The sequence below is a fragment of the Tachyglossus aculeatus genome, unplaced genomic scaffold (assembly GCF_015852505.1).
Source record: "Tachyglossus aculeatus isolate mTacAcu1 unplaced genomic scaffold, mTacAcu1.pri scaffold_87_arrow_ctg1, whole genome shotgun sequence".
In the NCBI taxonomy this organism is placed as follows: domain Eukaryota; kingdom Metazoa; phylum Chordata; class Mammalia; order Monotremata; family Tachyglossidae; genus Tachyglossus; species Tachyglossus aculeatus.
In genome coordinates, this window is record NW_024045095.1 from 508,581 (window position 1) to 526,060 (window position 17,480).

Here is a 17,480-nt window from a genome sequence, read left to right on the forward strand (position 1 = left end):
CTTTATATTGTAAACCCCTCGAAGGCAAGGATATTATTTTGTGCTCTCCCTCTCTCTTAGACTCTAAGTCTCAGGCAGACCAGGGACTGTGTCTAATGTACCTATCCCACTTGGCATACAGTAGGAGCAAAATGGGGATTCAATATCAGTTTTCCCTAATACTGAGACTGGGGGGTGCAAAAGGGACCTGATTATCTTGTTATCTACCCCAGAAATTAGTATTATGCTTGACACATAGTATGCATTTAATAAATACCACAATTATTGTTATCATGTCATCTACATCATATATATATATATATATATATATATATATATATATATATATATATATATTCTTATTATAGTGCTTTTAAAACACTCTAGGTATCTTACTGATTTGCAAATTGTAAAGTAAGGAAAAGGGGCAGGTTTGAGCCTAGGGTGAGGGATAGAAATAAGTTAAACTGGTCTCTAGACTGATAGCTCATTGTAGGTAGGAAAAACATCTACCAATTCTGTTGCATTGTCCTCTCCCATGCGCTTAGTATAGTGTTCTGCATACAGTAAGCACTCAATAAACACTATCGACTGAATGTGAGCAGAGAACGTGTCTGCAACTCCGTTGTATTGTATTCTCCCAGCCACTTATTTCAGGGCTCTGCACACATTAAGTGCTCAATAAATACCACTGATTGATTAATTGTTTGATTGTGAGCTGGGAAGTTGTCTGCCAACCATGTGGTATTGTACTCCCCCAGGTGCTTAGTACAGTGTTCTGCACTGTAAATACTTAATAATTATCATTGTTTGATTAAGGTTGTCTTCTGGTTTGAGATGGATTTAGGGATAAGGAAGAAGTCATAATTAAGTGTTGGCATGAGACCAGTAATCACACATTCCCTGCCCACAAAGAGCTTAAGCTCTGATCAATCCATCAATCAATGGTATTTATTGAGCGCTGACTGGGTGCAGAGCACTGTTCTAAGTACTTGGGAGAATACAATAGAGCAGAGCTGGTAGACATGTTCCCTGATCGCAAGCTTACAGTCAAAAGGGAAAGACAGACATTAATATAAATAAAGGAAAGGGGAGTTAGACGTATTTACAGCTGAGCAATCTAGAGAGGTAGCTGTTCAATGGAGTAAAACAATATACATGCCAAGGAGGAGTATCAGTCGGTCCACGATGGTAGAGATGGTGAATTTGTTTGTCTGCCTGAGAGTTAACTGGGTAAAGCTCTTTGGATGAGACGGGCCTTTGTACAGAAATTGGAATGTGGAAGGAATGTGATCTGTCAGGAGGAGCAGCATGATGGAGGGGATAAAGCACGGGTCTGGGAGTCAGAAGGTCATGGGTTCTAATGCCGGCTTCGCTACTAGTCTGCTGTGTGACCTTGCGCAAGTCACTTCACTTCTCTAGGCCTCAATTAACTCATCTGGAAATGGAGGTTGAGACTGTGAGCCTCTTGTTGTACCAACCCGATTTGCCTGCATCCACCCCAGTCCTTAGTACAGTGACTCGCACATAGTATGTGCCTAGCACATACCGTAATTATTATTTGAAGGGGTGAGAATTCTAAGATGGGGGAAAGCCCGAGAGAGGGGAGAGACGTGGGAGCAATGAGAGTAAGGCAGAGCTAGAAGGTTGGCCAAGCATGAATTAAAATAATATGTTGAGGAATAGAAGATGAGGAAAATAGATATGAAAGGAAAAAGAGCTACTGAATAGGCATAAAATTATAAGAAGGGATTTGACTATTTCATGATAATAACAATAATTATAATGGTATTTGTTAAACACGTACTACATATGAAACGCAGCGTGGTTCAGTGGAAAGAGCGTGGGCTTTGGAGTCAGAGGACTTGGGTTCAAATCCCAGCTCCGTCAATTTTCATCTGTGTGACTTTGGGCAAGTCACTTAACTTCTCTGTGCCTCAGTTACCTCATCTGTAAAATGGGGATTAAGACTGTGAGCCCCACGTGGGACAACCTGATTACCTTGTAACCTCCCCAGCGCTTAGAAAAGTGCTTTGCACATAGTAACCGCTTAATAAATGCCATTATCGTTATTATTATTATTACGTGCTAGGCACCGTACTAAGTGTTGGGGTAGATACAAGTTAAACAGGACCCTTATGGACTTCACAGTCTAAATAGGAGGGAGAACAAGTACCGAATCCCCATTTTACAAATGAGGGAATCATAATAATTACGTTGGTATTTGTTAAGCACTTACTGTGTGCCAACCATTGTTCTTGGCGCTGGGGTAGATACAAGGCAATCAGGTTGTCCCAACTAGGGCTCCCAGTCTTCATCTCCATTTTACAGATGAGGTAACTGAGTCACAGAGAAGTTAAGTGACTTGCCCAAGGTCACACAGCAGACAAGTGGCAGAGTCGGGATTAGAACCCAGGACCTCTGACTCCCACGCTCGGGCTCTTTCTACTAAGCCACGCTGCTTCTCCAACTGAGGCCCAGAGAAGAGAAGTGAAGTGACTTGGCCACGGTCACACAGCAGGTACATGGCAGAGCGGGGATTAAAAGCCAGGTCCTCTGATTTCCAGTTCTGAGCCTTTCCTCTAGGCTGGGCTACTTCTCAAATGATGTGGAATTATGTGACTATAATCCTTGCAGATGTTTGCAAAGGGAACTGACACCTAGGAGTCAGGAATGGTTTCTGTGGTGTCCTGAACACAGGCAGGTGAACCGAGGGAGATGAAGAGCTTCTAGCAACCCTAGGGCTTAAGACAGTGCTTGGTACATATTAAGAACGTAACAAATACCATAGAAAACCCAAAATCTGATATTTCCCTCCAGCACAAGTATCTTCTCCTCCTCTATGTACTTTCCCTGACTCATTTTGGTCCCTATTTGAATCTACTTCTCTTTTCTAAATGTCCTTAGACAGTCAATGTCAATTCCCAGAAAATGACAAGTGTCACCCTGAAGACAAAATTCCTGCTTCTGAGATTTTCGGTGGTCCGGGAGTTGCAACTTGTCCAGGCCGCGCAGTTCCTCCTCGTCTACCTGATGGGGAATCTCCTCATCGTCACCTTCACCGCCCTCGACCGGCGCCTCCACAACCCCATGTAGTTCTTCCTCAGGAACCTGTCATTCATCGACCTCTGCCTCATCTCCGTCATCGTCCCCAAGTCCATCCACAAATCCCTGTCCAATAATAACTCAATCTCTTTCCTAGGCTGCATTGGTCAGCTCTTTCGGTGGATCTTGTTCGCGGGTTCTGAGCATTTCATCCTCACGGCGATGTCCTACAACCGCTACGCTGCCATCTGCCTCCTCCTTCTACGAATACATCATGTACTGAGGGACCTGTGGGAAGATGGCCGCCACCTCCTGGCTCAGCGGAGGACTGATTGGGGTGTTGTTTTTAGCTTCAACCTTCTCCATGCCCTTTTGTGGGTATAACGTCGACCCCTAGTTCTTCTGTGACGTCCGCGTTCTGCTGAAGATCTCCTGCTCTGAGGACCACGTTGCCGCGGATCTGAGCATGATCACAGGGGTAGTAGTAGCCATCATTTACTTCGTGTTCATCTTCGTCTCGTACATCCGCATTTTCTGGGCCGTGCTGAGGATACCGGCCACCGAGGGCCGGGCCAGAGCCTTCTCCACCTGCCTGTCCCACCTCGCCGTCGTCATTGCTTTTTTGTCTACCGGGACTTTCGCCTACCTCAAACCGTCCTCGGACACGCCCTCGATGCTGGACCTGTTGGCGTCCGTGTTCTACACCATGGTGCCCCCCACCCTCAACCCCCTCATCTACAGCCTGAGGAATAAAGATGCGAAATCTGCCCTGGGCACGGTCCTAAAGGGTACACTCTCCCAGCTCCCTCCCTGACATAAAATGTCTGTTTCTCCATTCCAATGATCCCATCCGTTGTAATAGGGATTGTCCACGGATTTGTCCAGGTTTACCTCCGTTCTCCAGTTCTAAAGACAGTGTCCCAAAGGTTTTCCAATGTGTGCTGCTGTGGCTGAGAACGCTCTTCTTCATGATCAGGATTTAGAGATCTTTCCTTGATCCCTGTTAAATTTGCGTGGGAGAAATGCAAGGAACCCCTGTAGATGGTAAGCTCCAAGGCAGGGAACATGTTTACCAACTCTGCTATATGGTGCTCTTCCAAGCACTTAGTACCATGCTCTGCACATAGTTAGCACTCAGTAAGTACCATTGATGGATCGATTGTTTTGTACAGTGCTCCACACAGAGTAAGTGCTCAATAAATAACATTGACTGATTGTCTAATTTATTGATTAATATCTGCAGCCTCCTCTAGACTTGTAAGTTCACTGTGGGCAGGGAATATGTCTACCAACTCAGTTATATTGTACTCTTCCAAGTGCTGTACAATGCTCTGCATATAGTAAGCACTTAATAAATACCACTGAGTGATCGATTGCTTTGTACAGTGCTCCACACAGAGTAAGTACTCAATAAATACCACTGATAGATTGTCTGATTGATTAATATCTGTATCCTCCTCTAGACTGTAAGCTGATTGTGGGCAAGGAATGTGTCTACCAACTCAGTTATAATGTACTCTCCCAAGCGCCTAGTAAAATGCTCTGTAGGTGGTAAGTGCTCAATAAATACTATTGGTTGATTGAGTGATCGATTGATTAATTTCTCTATCCCCCTCTAATCTGTAAACTCATTGTGCACAGAAAACCAGTCTACCAGCTCTGTATTACTGTACAATCCCAGGCACTTAGTACAGTGCTCTGCACACAGTAATGGCTCAATAAACACCATGGATTGATTGACTGATTATCTGATGAGCTGGAGTGAGGGAGGCAAAGAAAGGGGGTGTAGAAGAGGGTACCAAGACCCAAGAGACACAGTTACCATTTCCCAAATTCCTGGAAGTTTGCCCAAGTAACACAGCAGTCCAACCCGTTACACTTCATCCCGATGTAGGCTTTTAACACTCCCCATTCTTACCTATACATAGATTACCAATTGTAATGGACCTACTTCATCCTGGCATTTGTATCTACCTGTAAAATCCTTATGTGCTCTGATGAGAATAACTAGTGTCTACTCTCTTTACGACACTGCAAGCTCCGTGAGGCCAGAATGTGCATGTCTTCCTTTTTTGGAATTTGCTAATTGCTTAGTATGTGCCAGGCATAGTACTAAGTGCTAGAGTAGATACAAGATAATCAGCCAGTCAGTTGGTCAATTGTATTTACCGAGTGCTTATTGTCTGCAGAGCACTGTACTAGCTGCTTAGAAGAGTACAACGATATAATATAAAAGATGCATTCCCCGTCCACAACGGGCTTACAAGCTAGAGGGGGAGACAGACGTTAATGTAAATAAACTATGGCTATGGGTATAAGTTCTATGGGGCTGGCAGAAAGAAGGGAGCAAATCAGGGTGACACAGAAGAGAGTGGGAGAAACGGAAATCAGGGTTTATTTAGGGAAGGCGTTTTGGAGGAGCTGTGCCTTAAATAAGGCTTTTAAGGTGGGAGAGTGTTCATTCATCGGATTTGAAGAAGGAGGGCACGCCAGCTCAGAGTTAGGATGTGGATGACGGGTTGGCAGTGAAATAGACTAAGTCGAGGCAAAGTGAGTAAGTTGGCAGTAGAGGAGTGAGGTGGACAGGTTGGGTTGTAGTAGAAGAGCAGTGAGGTGAGGTAGGAGGAGCAATCTGATTGAGTGCTTCAAAACCAATGGTAAGAAGTTTCTTCTTGATGTGTAGGTGGATAGGAAAGCACTGGAGGTTCCTGAGGAGTGGGGAAACCTGGCCTGACGTTTCTGTAGTGAAGTGATCTGGGCAGCAGAGTGAAGTATGGACTGGAATTGGGAGAGTCAGAAGGCAGGGAGCAAGGAAGCTGATGCAGTAATCAAGGTGGGACAGGATAAGTGATTAGATTCATGTGGTAGCAGTTTTGGAAAGGAAATTGTTTTATTTACTTCAATGTCTAACTACTAAGTCAATCAAATTGAAGTACAACAGAAGGGCATGTGGAGTCTTTGCAAACAGGGAGTTTATATTTTACAAAAGTGTTACAGGTGCTTGTGAATGCCTGAGTTCTAAAATGACAGATAGGAAAATGAACTTTAATTAGAAAATCCTCCTGGATTAGGTGGGCTTCCAAGAGGGATTTGAAAATGGGGAGAAATGAAGCTTGGAAGGTTTGAAGGAGGGAAGCTGCTACAGGCAGGAGGAAGGGTACAATTCAAGGGCTGTAGTCAGGGAAGCTCAGAACGAAACACGGTAAGAATGCCGGGGGTATTGGAGAGTGTGAGGTAGGGTGTAGTGGGAGAAGTGAATGGACAGGTAAGGGAGAGAGTGCTGATTTTGGATGGCCCACGGTCTTGGCCTGATATACCTCCAATCTCCAGAGCTGAAACAGAGACCAATTATTAATCATGAAACCTGAATGATTATGAGTCCATTGATGTTGTCCTAGGAAGGAGTCCCAGAGTGGGAACCATGTGGGACTGGGAGATTATTTAGGTTGGGAGGTCTGAGACCACAGGGAGCCCACGATCCCGGACTTCCGAGATTTCTGGAACGTCGGCTGTCTCAGCCGAGCTCCGGGCCCATCCTCCCACGGGGAATCCCACAGAAAATAACCGGCCATCGTCTGAAGGGATGGCACAGCCTGCCGGAGAGCCGAGAGGGGGATGGAGGATCCTGACACCCCTTCCCTCACTCAGACTTTTCTGTCACCCCCAGCAGCGTCCAAGACCGACGAGATGGAGCAGCAGAGGTCGATGATGCCCAGCCCAGGACAGGTCCGATGACTCCGGAGAGGGACAGGGGAAAGGCAAGGGGCAGTGAAGGGAAATTTCAAAATAAGCTTAGGATACAACAGGAATTTTCCTGTTCTTTCTTAATAATAATAATTGTGGTAATTGTTAAGTGCTTACCATGTGCCAATTACCACACTCAGTGCTCGAGTAGATATGATATCATCAGATTGTATACTGTCCCTGTCTCACATGGGGCTCACCGTCTTTAAACCCCATTTTACAGATGAGGAAACCGAGGAACAGAAAAGTTAAGTGACTTGCCCAAAGTCGTCCGGCAGGTAGGTGGAAGAGCCAGGATTAAGACCAAGGTCCCCTAGGCTCCCAGGACCACCCTCCTTCCGTTAGGCTGTGCTGCTTCTCCAATTATGTAGAATTATGTGACCACAATCCTTGCAGAAGTTTGCAAATGGAATAGACCTCTTGGAGTCAGGAATGGTTTTAGTGTTGTCCTGAATCAAGGCAGGTTGATTGAACGAGATGAACAACCTGATTAGCGTCTACTTCAGTGCTTAGTACAGTGTCTGGCACATAGTAAGCTTGGAAAATTACCATAAAAAACCCGAGATTCCCTCCAACCCAAAGATTTTCTCCACTCCTGTGCACTTGTCTCTGGAATATTATTCTCATCCCTACCTTTTCTAAATGTCCTTAGGCAGTCAACGTCAATTCCCAGAAAATGTCCAATGTCACCGTGAAGACAGAATTCCTGCTCGTGGGATTCTCGGAGTCTGAGGGGAAAAAGGGGACCAGCCGAGCCCTGCAGAGGTCAGTGACCCCCAGCCCCACGCCGCCCTGGTGAGAGTGACCGGGAATAAGTGGGAAGGAGTGTCGGGGTTGGGGAAGGGGGGAACGAAGATGAGGGTGGAAAAGATGGGGAAGGTTTGGGGCCTAGGTTGGGGTTCGGACCAGGGCTAAGGGCTAAGGACCAGGGCTAAGGACCAAGGCTAAGGGGCAGGGGTGCTAGCAGGAGGGCAGGTGTTTTCTAGTTCAATAACCCCCAACCATCACACACCTCTCCTCCTTCCTCCTCAAACCTCACTACAGTGCCAACCACCGGCCGGACTACTGTGCTCCAGCTCTATGTCAGCACTGCGGACAGCAATTTTGGCTGGATCCCAGAATCCCTTGAAGAGGGTAAATGACAGACAGAGCTGAGAGAGTGTGATCAGCTTTGACAGTCACTGGTACTACCAGAAATTCCACCCTGTAAAAGTTCTTCCCAAATGTTGGAAGAAAATGGGAAAGGTTGTAATCCTTGCCCTCAAGAATTTTCCAGCCTAGTGGGCTAGGTTGACACATTATAATTTACTATCAATCAATTAATCTTGAATTATATTAATCGAGCGCTTATTGCCTGCACTAACCATTTGGAGAGTAATCGAAATAATAGTAGTACTTGCTAAGATCTTACTCTGTCCCAAGCACTGTCCTAAGGGCTGTGGTAGATGCAAGTTAGGCAGGTTGGATACAGTGCTTGTTCCACATGGGGCTCATAGTCTTAACCCCATTTTACAGATGAGGTAAATGAGGTTCAGAGAAGTTAAATGACTTGCCTATGAGTCACAGAGCAGACATGAGGCAGAGCTGGAATTAGAATCGAGGTCCTTCTGATTCCTTCTGACTCGCATGCCTGAGCTCTATCCACTTTAGATGTGTAGACACATTTCCTGTCCCTTGTAGAAGGAAAGAAAGAATGGAAAATGAATATGCAATTATTGGGTGCCATTGTATACCGATGAGGAAACTGAGGCTCAGAGAACTGAAACGACTTACCCAAGGCCCCACAGCAGCAAAAGGACAGGCAAGTTTAAAACCCAGGTCCTCTGACTCCCACGAAGCTATATTTGGGAGAGTACAATAGAACAGAGCTGGTAGATGTGTATGCTGCCCTCAAGGAGTTCACAATCAAGAAGAGAATGCCTGAACCTATGGTTTTACCACTGAACGAGGATGGAAATGAGTTGATCCGTTGTTTACTTAGGTGAAGTGGATTTAGAGGACTGGGAAATGAATCGGGGAAGCTGGATGGAGGACGGGAGGGAGTTTAGCAGTGCTCATAATTCGGAAAGAAATAGGCTGTCTCTGATTTTGATCCGATAAGAGAGGGAGGTCCAGGCTAGGATGGAGACGGAAGAGTCGATCGTGAGTAACAACTAAAAAGTTGCTTTGAGAGCTGAGAAGACGTGTTGAACGATGAAAGGGGGGTGAAATTCATAGGGCTGAAAACCTTCAAGCCGATTGTGAGGTTTTGTTGCTTGTCAAAAGACACAAATTGTCATGAGAGGAGGTTGATGTAGGCTGTGCGATGCTCTATGAAAGGACTAGGTGAATGATGAGATATGCTTGTTTTTGTGTGTGTACAAGTGTGACTGCAGATATGTGAGCAAATGGAATTGGTTTGATGTATATGTGGATTTTCTTTTTGTTGTTTGTTTTATGGTACTGTTAAGTGCTGATTATAAGCCAGGTACTATACTAAGCACTGGGGTGGATACAAACTAATCAGGTTGGACACAGCCCATGCCCTACATGGTACGCTCAGTCAAAATCCCCAATTAACAGATGAGGTACGTGAGGCACAGAGAAGGTAAGTGGCTGTCCCCAGGTCACACAGCTTACAAGGAGAGGAGACAGGATTAGCATACAGGTCCTTCTGTCTACCAGGCCCATTCCCTCTCCATTAAATGGATGTATTTATGTATAAAGGCACTTTTTGTTTGACTCTGAAACCACCGAAAACATTTCACAACAGTCATGAACATATCTTTATGTTCTCTGACGTCTCCTATCTGCTATTCATTTTAGTTTCAGTCTCCTTAACCAAAATAATACTCGATATTTATTACGTGCTTAGTACGTTCCAAGCTAAGTATTAAGTGTTGGGGGAGATTCAGGACAAATTGGTAGAACACAGTCAGTGTCCCATGAGGTATTCATAGACTAAGTAGGAGCGAAACCAGGTATCGAATCCTCATTTTACTACTGAGAAAACTAAGGAGTAGAGAAATTGTCACTTTTCCATGACTATGGAGCAGAGAACTGGTAGAGATGCGTTAGAACCCAGGTCCTCCGACTCCCAGGCCTGTGTTCTTCCCAATAGCACCCTGCTTCTACACAGTTCGAAGCTTAGTGTTTCCAATAGAATGGAGGCTACTTGGGGGCAGTGATCATATGTACTAATACCGTGTCATCTATAGGTACTCAATAAATAGAATTTATTGACTTAGTCCTATTCCTTCACCCACAACATCAGTGTCTCTCAAATTAATTCTTCCCTCCTCTTCCTTTGCAGGGATTCGACGTCATTCCCCAGAAATGTTCAATGTCTCCACGGTGAGCTCAAAGATCACTTTGATTCAATAAATGTCTCCTCTCCATAGAGAATCACCAGCAAGTCAGTTTCTTCACTCATCCCATCAATTGACTCTAACTTAGGTTCTTCCCTCATCCATTGCAGAAAGTCAGTGCTGCCTCCCCAAAATGCCCAACGTCTCCACGGTGAGGGAATTCCTCCTGCTGGGATTTTCAGAGGTCCGGGAGCTGCAGCTGGACCACACCGTGCTGTTCCTCCTGGTCTCCCTGACGGCCCTGATGGGGAATCTCCTCATTGTCGCCGTCACCACTCCCGACGGGCGCCTCCAAACCCCAAAGTACTTCTTCCTCAGGAACCTGTCAATCACAGTCCCCAAGTCTGTCGTCATCTCCCTGACCAATCGTAGATCCAGCTCCCTCCTGTGCTGTGTCCCCCAGGTCTTCCTGGTTGTCGTATTGGCCACTTCAAAAAGCTGGTTATCCTCACAGCGATGTCCTGTGACCACTACACAACCAACTGCCGCACCCTGCGCTATGAGCTCATCATGAACAACACGTCCTTTGGAAAGATGGTAGCTGCCTCCTGGATCAGCAGGGTGTTGTTTGGGGACTTGTCTTTAGCTTCGACTTTCTCACTGAGCTTCTGTGGCTCCCACATCATCCAGCAGTTCTTCTGTGATGTCCCTTCCTTGCTGAAGATCTCTTGCCCCGAGGGCAACGTCGCCATCGATGTGAGCATCACAGGTGGGCTAGCTGTAAGTTTCGTCTACTTAGTCTCGATCATCGTCTCCTATGCGTGCATCTTCCAGGCCGTACTGAGGATTCCGGGTTCTGAGAGCCGGGCCAAAGCCTTCTCAACCTGTCTGTCCCACCTCGCCATCATCACCGTCTTCCTCTCTAAGGCTGGCAAAACCTAAGTCCGTGTCAGATTTCCCGTCGACTCTGGCTGGACCTGCTGGTGTCCGTGTCCTACACCGTCGTGCCCCCAACCCTGAACCCCCTCATCTCCAGCCTGAGGAACCGGGAAATGAAAGCCACCCTGGGGAGGGTCTCTAAAGGGGAGATTCCTCCTCCGTCCTCTAAGGGAAAACATATCTGTTTCCTTGTGCTGACTATGGCATTCCTCATCAGGGCTCTAATCGTGGGGGTATCATATAAAAAGCTGTCCAAAGAGAAAGTCCAGCGTCTGAGGATTTGTCAATGTCTGGGACAGAGGTTGATAAGGCATGTGTGTCTGAAAGCTGGTGTGGGCAGGGAATGTCTCTCTTTATTCTGAAATGTAGTCTCCAAGCGCTTAGTACAGTGCTCTGCACAAGGTAAGCACTCACAAAAATATGATTTAATCAACGAAGGACTAGCTAGTGATTGTTTGGTCGGCATCATGGCTTAGTGGAATGAGCATGTGGCTGGGAGTCATGGCATTTGAAAGGTCTGCCCGGTTCTGCCACCAGCCTGCTGTATGACCTTAGTCCAGCCATGTAACCTCTCTGGGTCTCTCTATAAAGTCGTGATTCAATATGTGCTCTCTGTTTCTGAGCCCCTGTGGGTCAGGAAACGTGTCTGATCTGATTGGTTTGTTTCTATTCCAGGACATGGCAGACTTTTGCAAGTAAATTCTCAATAAATTCAATAATGATCATGTTGTTACTACTATTGATAATAACAGTAATTCTATGAATTTTAAGATCACTCTTGGTGGTTATGAAAATCAGAAAATCGGAGGGTGACAAGGGAGAAGGGACACAACCATGGAAACTGTCCCCCAGGTTTGACTGCCTGTTGACTTGTTTTAATGCCTGTGTCTCCCCTTCGTAGACTGTGAGCCCGTTGTGCGAAGGGTTATAGCTGAACTGTACTTTTCAAGCGCTTTTTACAGTGCTCTGCACACAGTAAACGCTCAATAAATACGATTGAATGAATGAATGAATGAATGAATGAATGAATGAATAATCAGGTTGGATATAGCCTTTGCCACATGGGGCTCACAGTCTAAGGAAGGAGGGCATAGGATTTAATCCCCATTTTACAGAAAAGGAGGCTGATGCACAGGAGAAGTGAAGTGACTTGTCCAAGGTCACCCAGCTAACATGTAGCTAAATGCTGGGGTAGATACAAGATAATCACCCTGGACACAGTCCTTGTCCGACATGGGACTCTCAGTCCCTCAGAGAAGGGGTAACTGAAGCACTGGGAAATGAAGTGACTTGCCCAAGTTCACACAGCAGATGAGCGATGAAGTCGGGATTCAAACCCAGGTTTTCTGATTCCCAGGTCCGGGCTCTTTCCACTAGGTTAACCTGCTTCTAGGTTTTAAAGCGTGGCTCAGTGGAAAGAGCCCTGGCTTTGGAGTCAGAGGTCATGGGTTCAAATCCCGGCTCCGCCACTTGTCAGCTGTGTGACTTTGGACAAGTCACTTAACTTCTCTGGGCCTCAGTTACCTCATCTGGAAAATGGGTATTAAGACTGTGAACCCCCTGTAGGACAACCTGATCACCGTGTAACATCCCCAGAGCTTAGAACAGTGCTTTGCACATAGTAAGCACTTATTATTATTACTATTATTATTATTATTATTATTATTATTATTATTATTATTCTAGTCTCCAGTCACTAACTGAGCTTGCCAATCTGTCACTCCATACCTTTGTGCTGAGGGCTCTGATTCTCCAGTGGTTACTCTGACTAACCAATCATACTCCCCCAGTGAGGATATGAGGATATATTCTCTTTCTGATATGGTATTTCCTAAGCACTTACTTCATGTCAATCACTGTACTGAGCACTGGGATAGATACAAATCAATCGGATTGCACACAATCCCTGTCCCACATGAGGTTCACAGTCTAATTAGGAGGCAGAACTGGTATTGCATCTCCAGTTTAAAGCTGAGGAAAGTGAGGCCCAGAGACGTGAAGTGACTTGCCCAAGATCACCCGGCAAGCATTCGGGAGAGCTGGGACTCTCATGCCCAGGTTCTTTCCACTAAATCATGCTGCTTCTCCTATTCAGAAGCATATCACTCTATACCTGTCTCTCTCTCTCTCTCTCTCTGGATACGGGTATACTTATGTAGAAGAAGGTGCTATTGTTGCCATGGAAACATCACGGGCCAGGACCGTTGCTGCAGTTGAGAGTGCCAGGTCCTTTTCTCTGCAGAGCCTCAGGAAACATGTGACCAGAGGGTTTTCGCATCGCCTGGCCCACGAGGTCCCTCCACAGGGGCCCAAGCCGGTCTTCCAGGGATGACCCTCGGAGCAGCGACTGCTTTATCTACGGGGACGGGGCCCGACTTGGGAGCAGGTCAGAATCCACGGGAGAGTGGAGAGTGGGTGAGGTCTCCTTTGTGGCTGACCGAACCCAGGAATCCGAGGAGAAAGAGGAGACCAGCCCAATCCAGAGGTGTTTAGTGCCCCCTGCCAGGCCCAGCTGCCCTGGTGAGAGTGAGCAGGGGTGCAGAGAGGCAGGATGGAACCAGAAGGATGAAGCCAGAGATGGACTCATTCTGGGGAGACTCTCGCACTCGGAGAACAGGTTAAAGTTTATTCATTCATTCAAACGTATTTATTGAGCGCTTGCTGTGTGCTGTGCACTGTACTAAGCACTTGTAAAGTACAATTTAGCAACAATTGTAGACAATCCCTGACCACAAAGTTCTCACAGTACAGAAGGGGAGAGAGACCAGTTCAGACCAAGACCATACCCCAAACTGGGCAGGCTTGTAGGAAGGGAATGGCTTGCCAACGATAATAAATGATAAATAATTTTGGTACATGTTGAGACCTTACTGTTTGCCAAGCACTGTTCTAAGCACTGGGCTAGAATCAGATTGGACACGGTCCCTGTCCATCATGGAGCTCACACTCTCATCTCCATTTTACAGATGAGGTAACCAAAGCTTGCCCAAGGTCACACAAAAGACTTGTGAGGGAGCCGGGATTAGAACCCACATCCTTCTGATTCCCAGGCCCGTGCTCTATCCACCAGTGGCCCCATCACCGACACAGCTCTTCCCCCTCTAGCATCCCCACCCTGGCTACCATGGCAACTGCCCGCCAGGCTCGGATGCTACAACCGATGAACCGCATGACGGCTGTCAGTGGTTCCTGTATGTCAAAAACTTTTTCAGCGGTAACGTGATTGTCAGGAATGAGAGAGCGTGACTGATTCTGGGAAAAATCCCGGTACCATCCGCAATTATTCTGAACCGATGTTCACCTATGAATCAATGCCTTACCGTGACAGGAGAATTTGCGTGTGCCAATGAAGCTTGGAGCTATGCTATTGAGAGTTACTCTCTCTAGGGTTACCCATATTAGAAATGTCTAAGCGGAATTGTCAAACAAAGTTGATTTACCTGTGCTGGGCAGTAGTGGCATGGGAAAAAGTCAAAGACAGATGACCAAATGATCAAAATGTGGATCAAAGCCAATGGCAGAGACTCAGGCTTTCACTGTGCAGAAGGAGGCTTTTTTGGATAAACTGCCAGTAGTCATTCTGGAATGTGTGTGCATAGAGTTTTCTTGGTAAACATAAAGAAGGGGTATACCACTGCATTCTTCCATGCAGTAAACCTGAGTCTCCGCCTTCGACTCTCTCCCATGCTGTTACTGCCCAGCATAGGTGAGTTTTGACTTGATTGCCCTCTGCTCTCTAGCCAATGGCCAAGCCAGGAATGGAATGGGAAGGCCGCTGCTTGACTTTCCCTCCCGTAGCCGAGACTAGTAGGGTACAGGGAACTCTTCAGATACGATCCCGAGAGGGGCTGAGGATATTAGATTGAGTATAAAAATCACTTCTAGACTACAAGCTCGTCATAGGTAGGGGACATACCTACCAACTCCATTATGTTGGACTCTCCCGAACACTTAGTACAGTGCTCTGTACACAGTAACTGCTCAATAAATGCGTTGATTGACCTACAACATTTCACAGCACCCAGGTTCACCTCTTTATGCTCTCTGTTGGCCTCCTATCTGCAATTTATTTTAGGTTTCTGTCTCCCCAAATAATAATAATTTCTCCCCAAATAATAATAATGCTAGTGTCTCTTGTTAAATGCTAATTATACACCAAACACAGTAGTATGTACAGGGGTAGATGCACAGTAATCAGGTAGAACGTGGAGATGACTCCATTCCGGGCTCACAGTCTCAGTCTCAGTCTTAGTAGAAATTCAGGCCTTGAATTTCCTTTTTATAAATGAAGAATCTGAGGCTCAGAAAAGTTACGTTTGCTGGCCAAGGTCACGCAGAAGGCAAGTGGTAGATGCAGAATTAAAACCCAGGTTCTCCGACTCCACGGACTGTGCCCATTTCACTACACTATGCCACCCCAACAAGACAGTGAGCTTGGAATACCTTTACAGGTGGTATGATTGGTACGAACACTACTGAACTCTGTACGTGCTCAGTATGTATAAATGACCGATGTACTACTATGTGAATTAATGTTGATTCCTTTATCAATACCATCAAGGCCTGTAAAATGATGTCTTCCCTCTTCCTGTGCAGGGAGTAGACATCATTCCCCATAAATGTCTAACATCTCCACCGTGAGGGAATTACTCTTGCTGGGATTCTCGGAGGTCCGGGAACTGCAGCTGGTCGACGCTGCACTGTTCCTCCTAGTCTACCCGGCGGCCGTGACGGAGAATCTCTTCATTGTCGCCGTCACCACCCTCGACCGGGCCCTAAACACCCCCATGTACTTCTTCCTCAGGAACCTGGCCCTCGTCGACCTCTGCTTCATCTCCGTTACCGTCCCCAAATCCGGTCACCGTCTCCTTGACTAACTGCCAATCCATCTCCTTCTTGAGCTGTAACACTCAGCTTTTCCTGGTGGTCCTGTTTGCTGCCTCGGAGTTTTTTGTCCTCATGGCGATGTCCTACGACTGCTATGCCGCCATCTGTCTCCCCCTGCGCTATGAGTTCATCATGAAACCAGGCGCCTGTGTTAAGATGGCGGCTGCCACCTGGCTACGCGGAGGGCAGTTAGGGGTCTTGTTTTCAACTTAGATCTTCTCCTAGTCCTTCTGTCGGTCCAACGTTGCCCAGAAGTTCTTCTGTGATGTCCCCCTCCCTGCTGAAGATCACCTGCTCTGAAGACTACTCTGCTATCGACGTGAGCGTGACCTTTGGGCTACTCATATGTGCAGTAGGCTCCATTTCCATTGTCGCCTCGTACATGAGCAGCTTTCAGGTCGTTCGGAGGATGCCAGCCCATGAGGGCCGGGCCAAAACCTTCAATACCTGCCTGCTCCATCTCGTCGTCGTCACCGTCTTCCTCTACACATGCATGTTTGTCTAGGTCAAGTCGCTGTCACACTCTTCCTCGGTGTTCGACCTGCTGATGTCCGTGTTCTACTCCGTCATGCCCCTGCCCTGAACTCCCTTATCTATAGCCTGAGGAACCAGGACATTAAAGCTGCTTTGTGGACCGTCTTAAAATGGAGATTCCCCCAGACTCCTCTATAGGTCGAAATGTCTGTTTCCTTGGGCTGATATTCAATTAGTCAGCCAATCAATCATATTTACTACAGAAGCGAATCGTGCTGTCTGGGTTGTAGTAGGAGAGACGCGAGGTGAGGTAGGAAAGGACAAGTTATTGAGTACTTTAAAGGCAGTGGTGAGGAGTTTCTGTTTGGTGCGGATGGGCATGGGCAAACGCTAGAGGTTCTCGAGGAGTGGGGGAACATGGAGTGAAAGCTTTTATAGAAAAATGATCTGGGCAGTAGAGTTAAGTACGGACCAGAGTGGGGAGAAACAGGAGGCTTGGGAGGTCAGCAAGGAAGCTGGTAATGTAATCAAGGTGGGAAAGAATAAGGGATTGGATTAACGTGGTAGCAGTTCGGATCGAGGGGAAAGGGCAGGTTTTAACGATGTTGTGAAGGTGGAAGCGACAGGATTTAGTGATGGATTGAATTTGAGGGTTGATTGAGAGAGAGGAGTCGAGGATAATTCCGAGGCTATGAGCTTGTGAGACAGGAAGAATGGTGGATCGTCTACAGTGATGGGAAAATCAAGGGGAGGACAGGGTTTGGAGGGGAAGATAAAGAAAAGATGTGGTAGGCATGTTTCCTGCCCACAAGTAGTTTACACTCTAGAGGGAATTGATCATGCCACTGGAAGCCAAGACACTTGGGTTCTAATGCCAACTCTGCCACTGACCAGCTGTGTGACCTTGGGTGACCAACTTAACCTTTCTGGGTCTCTCTGTAACATGAGTATTTGATACACGCTTTCTCTTTCTCTTGTATTTTGAGCCTCGTATGGCCAGCGACTTCGTCTGATCTGATCGTTTTGTTTCTACTCAGTTCTTGTTACAGTCTTTTTCATGTATACTGTTAATACAGACTAAGATGATAATGTTGATAATTATGATTATGATCATTAATTATGAAA

The 17,480-nt window shown here is 46.5% G+C and overlaps 1 protein-coding gene across 1 annotated transcript; it reads left to right on the plus strand.

The window, feature by feature from the left end:
- Positions 1–1,167: 1,167 nt before the first annotated feature.
- On the plus strand, positions 1,168–11,693 carry LOC119924183 (olfactory receptor 14K1-like). Its single transcript, XM_038743176.1, has 7 exons — positions 1,168–1,212; positions 3,452–3,565; positions 7,845–7,902; positions 10,519–10,652; positions 10,746–10,892; positions 11,009–11,128; positions 11,670–11,693. Exons 1-7 carry the CDS (start codon positions 1,168–1,170, stop codon positions 11,691–11,693), a joined length of 642 nt encoding a protein of 213 aa, XP_038599104.1.
- The last annotated feature ends 5,787 nt before the right edge of the window (positions 11,694–17,480 follow it).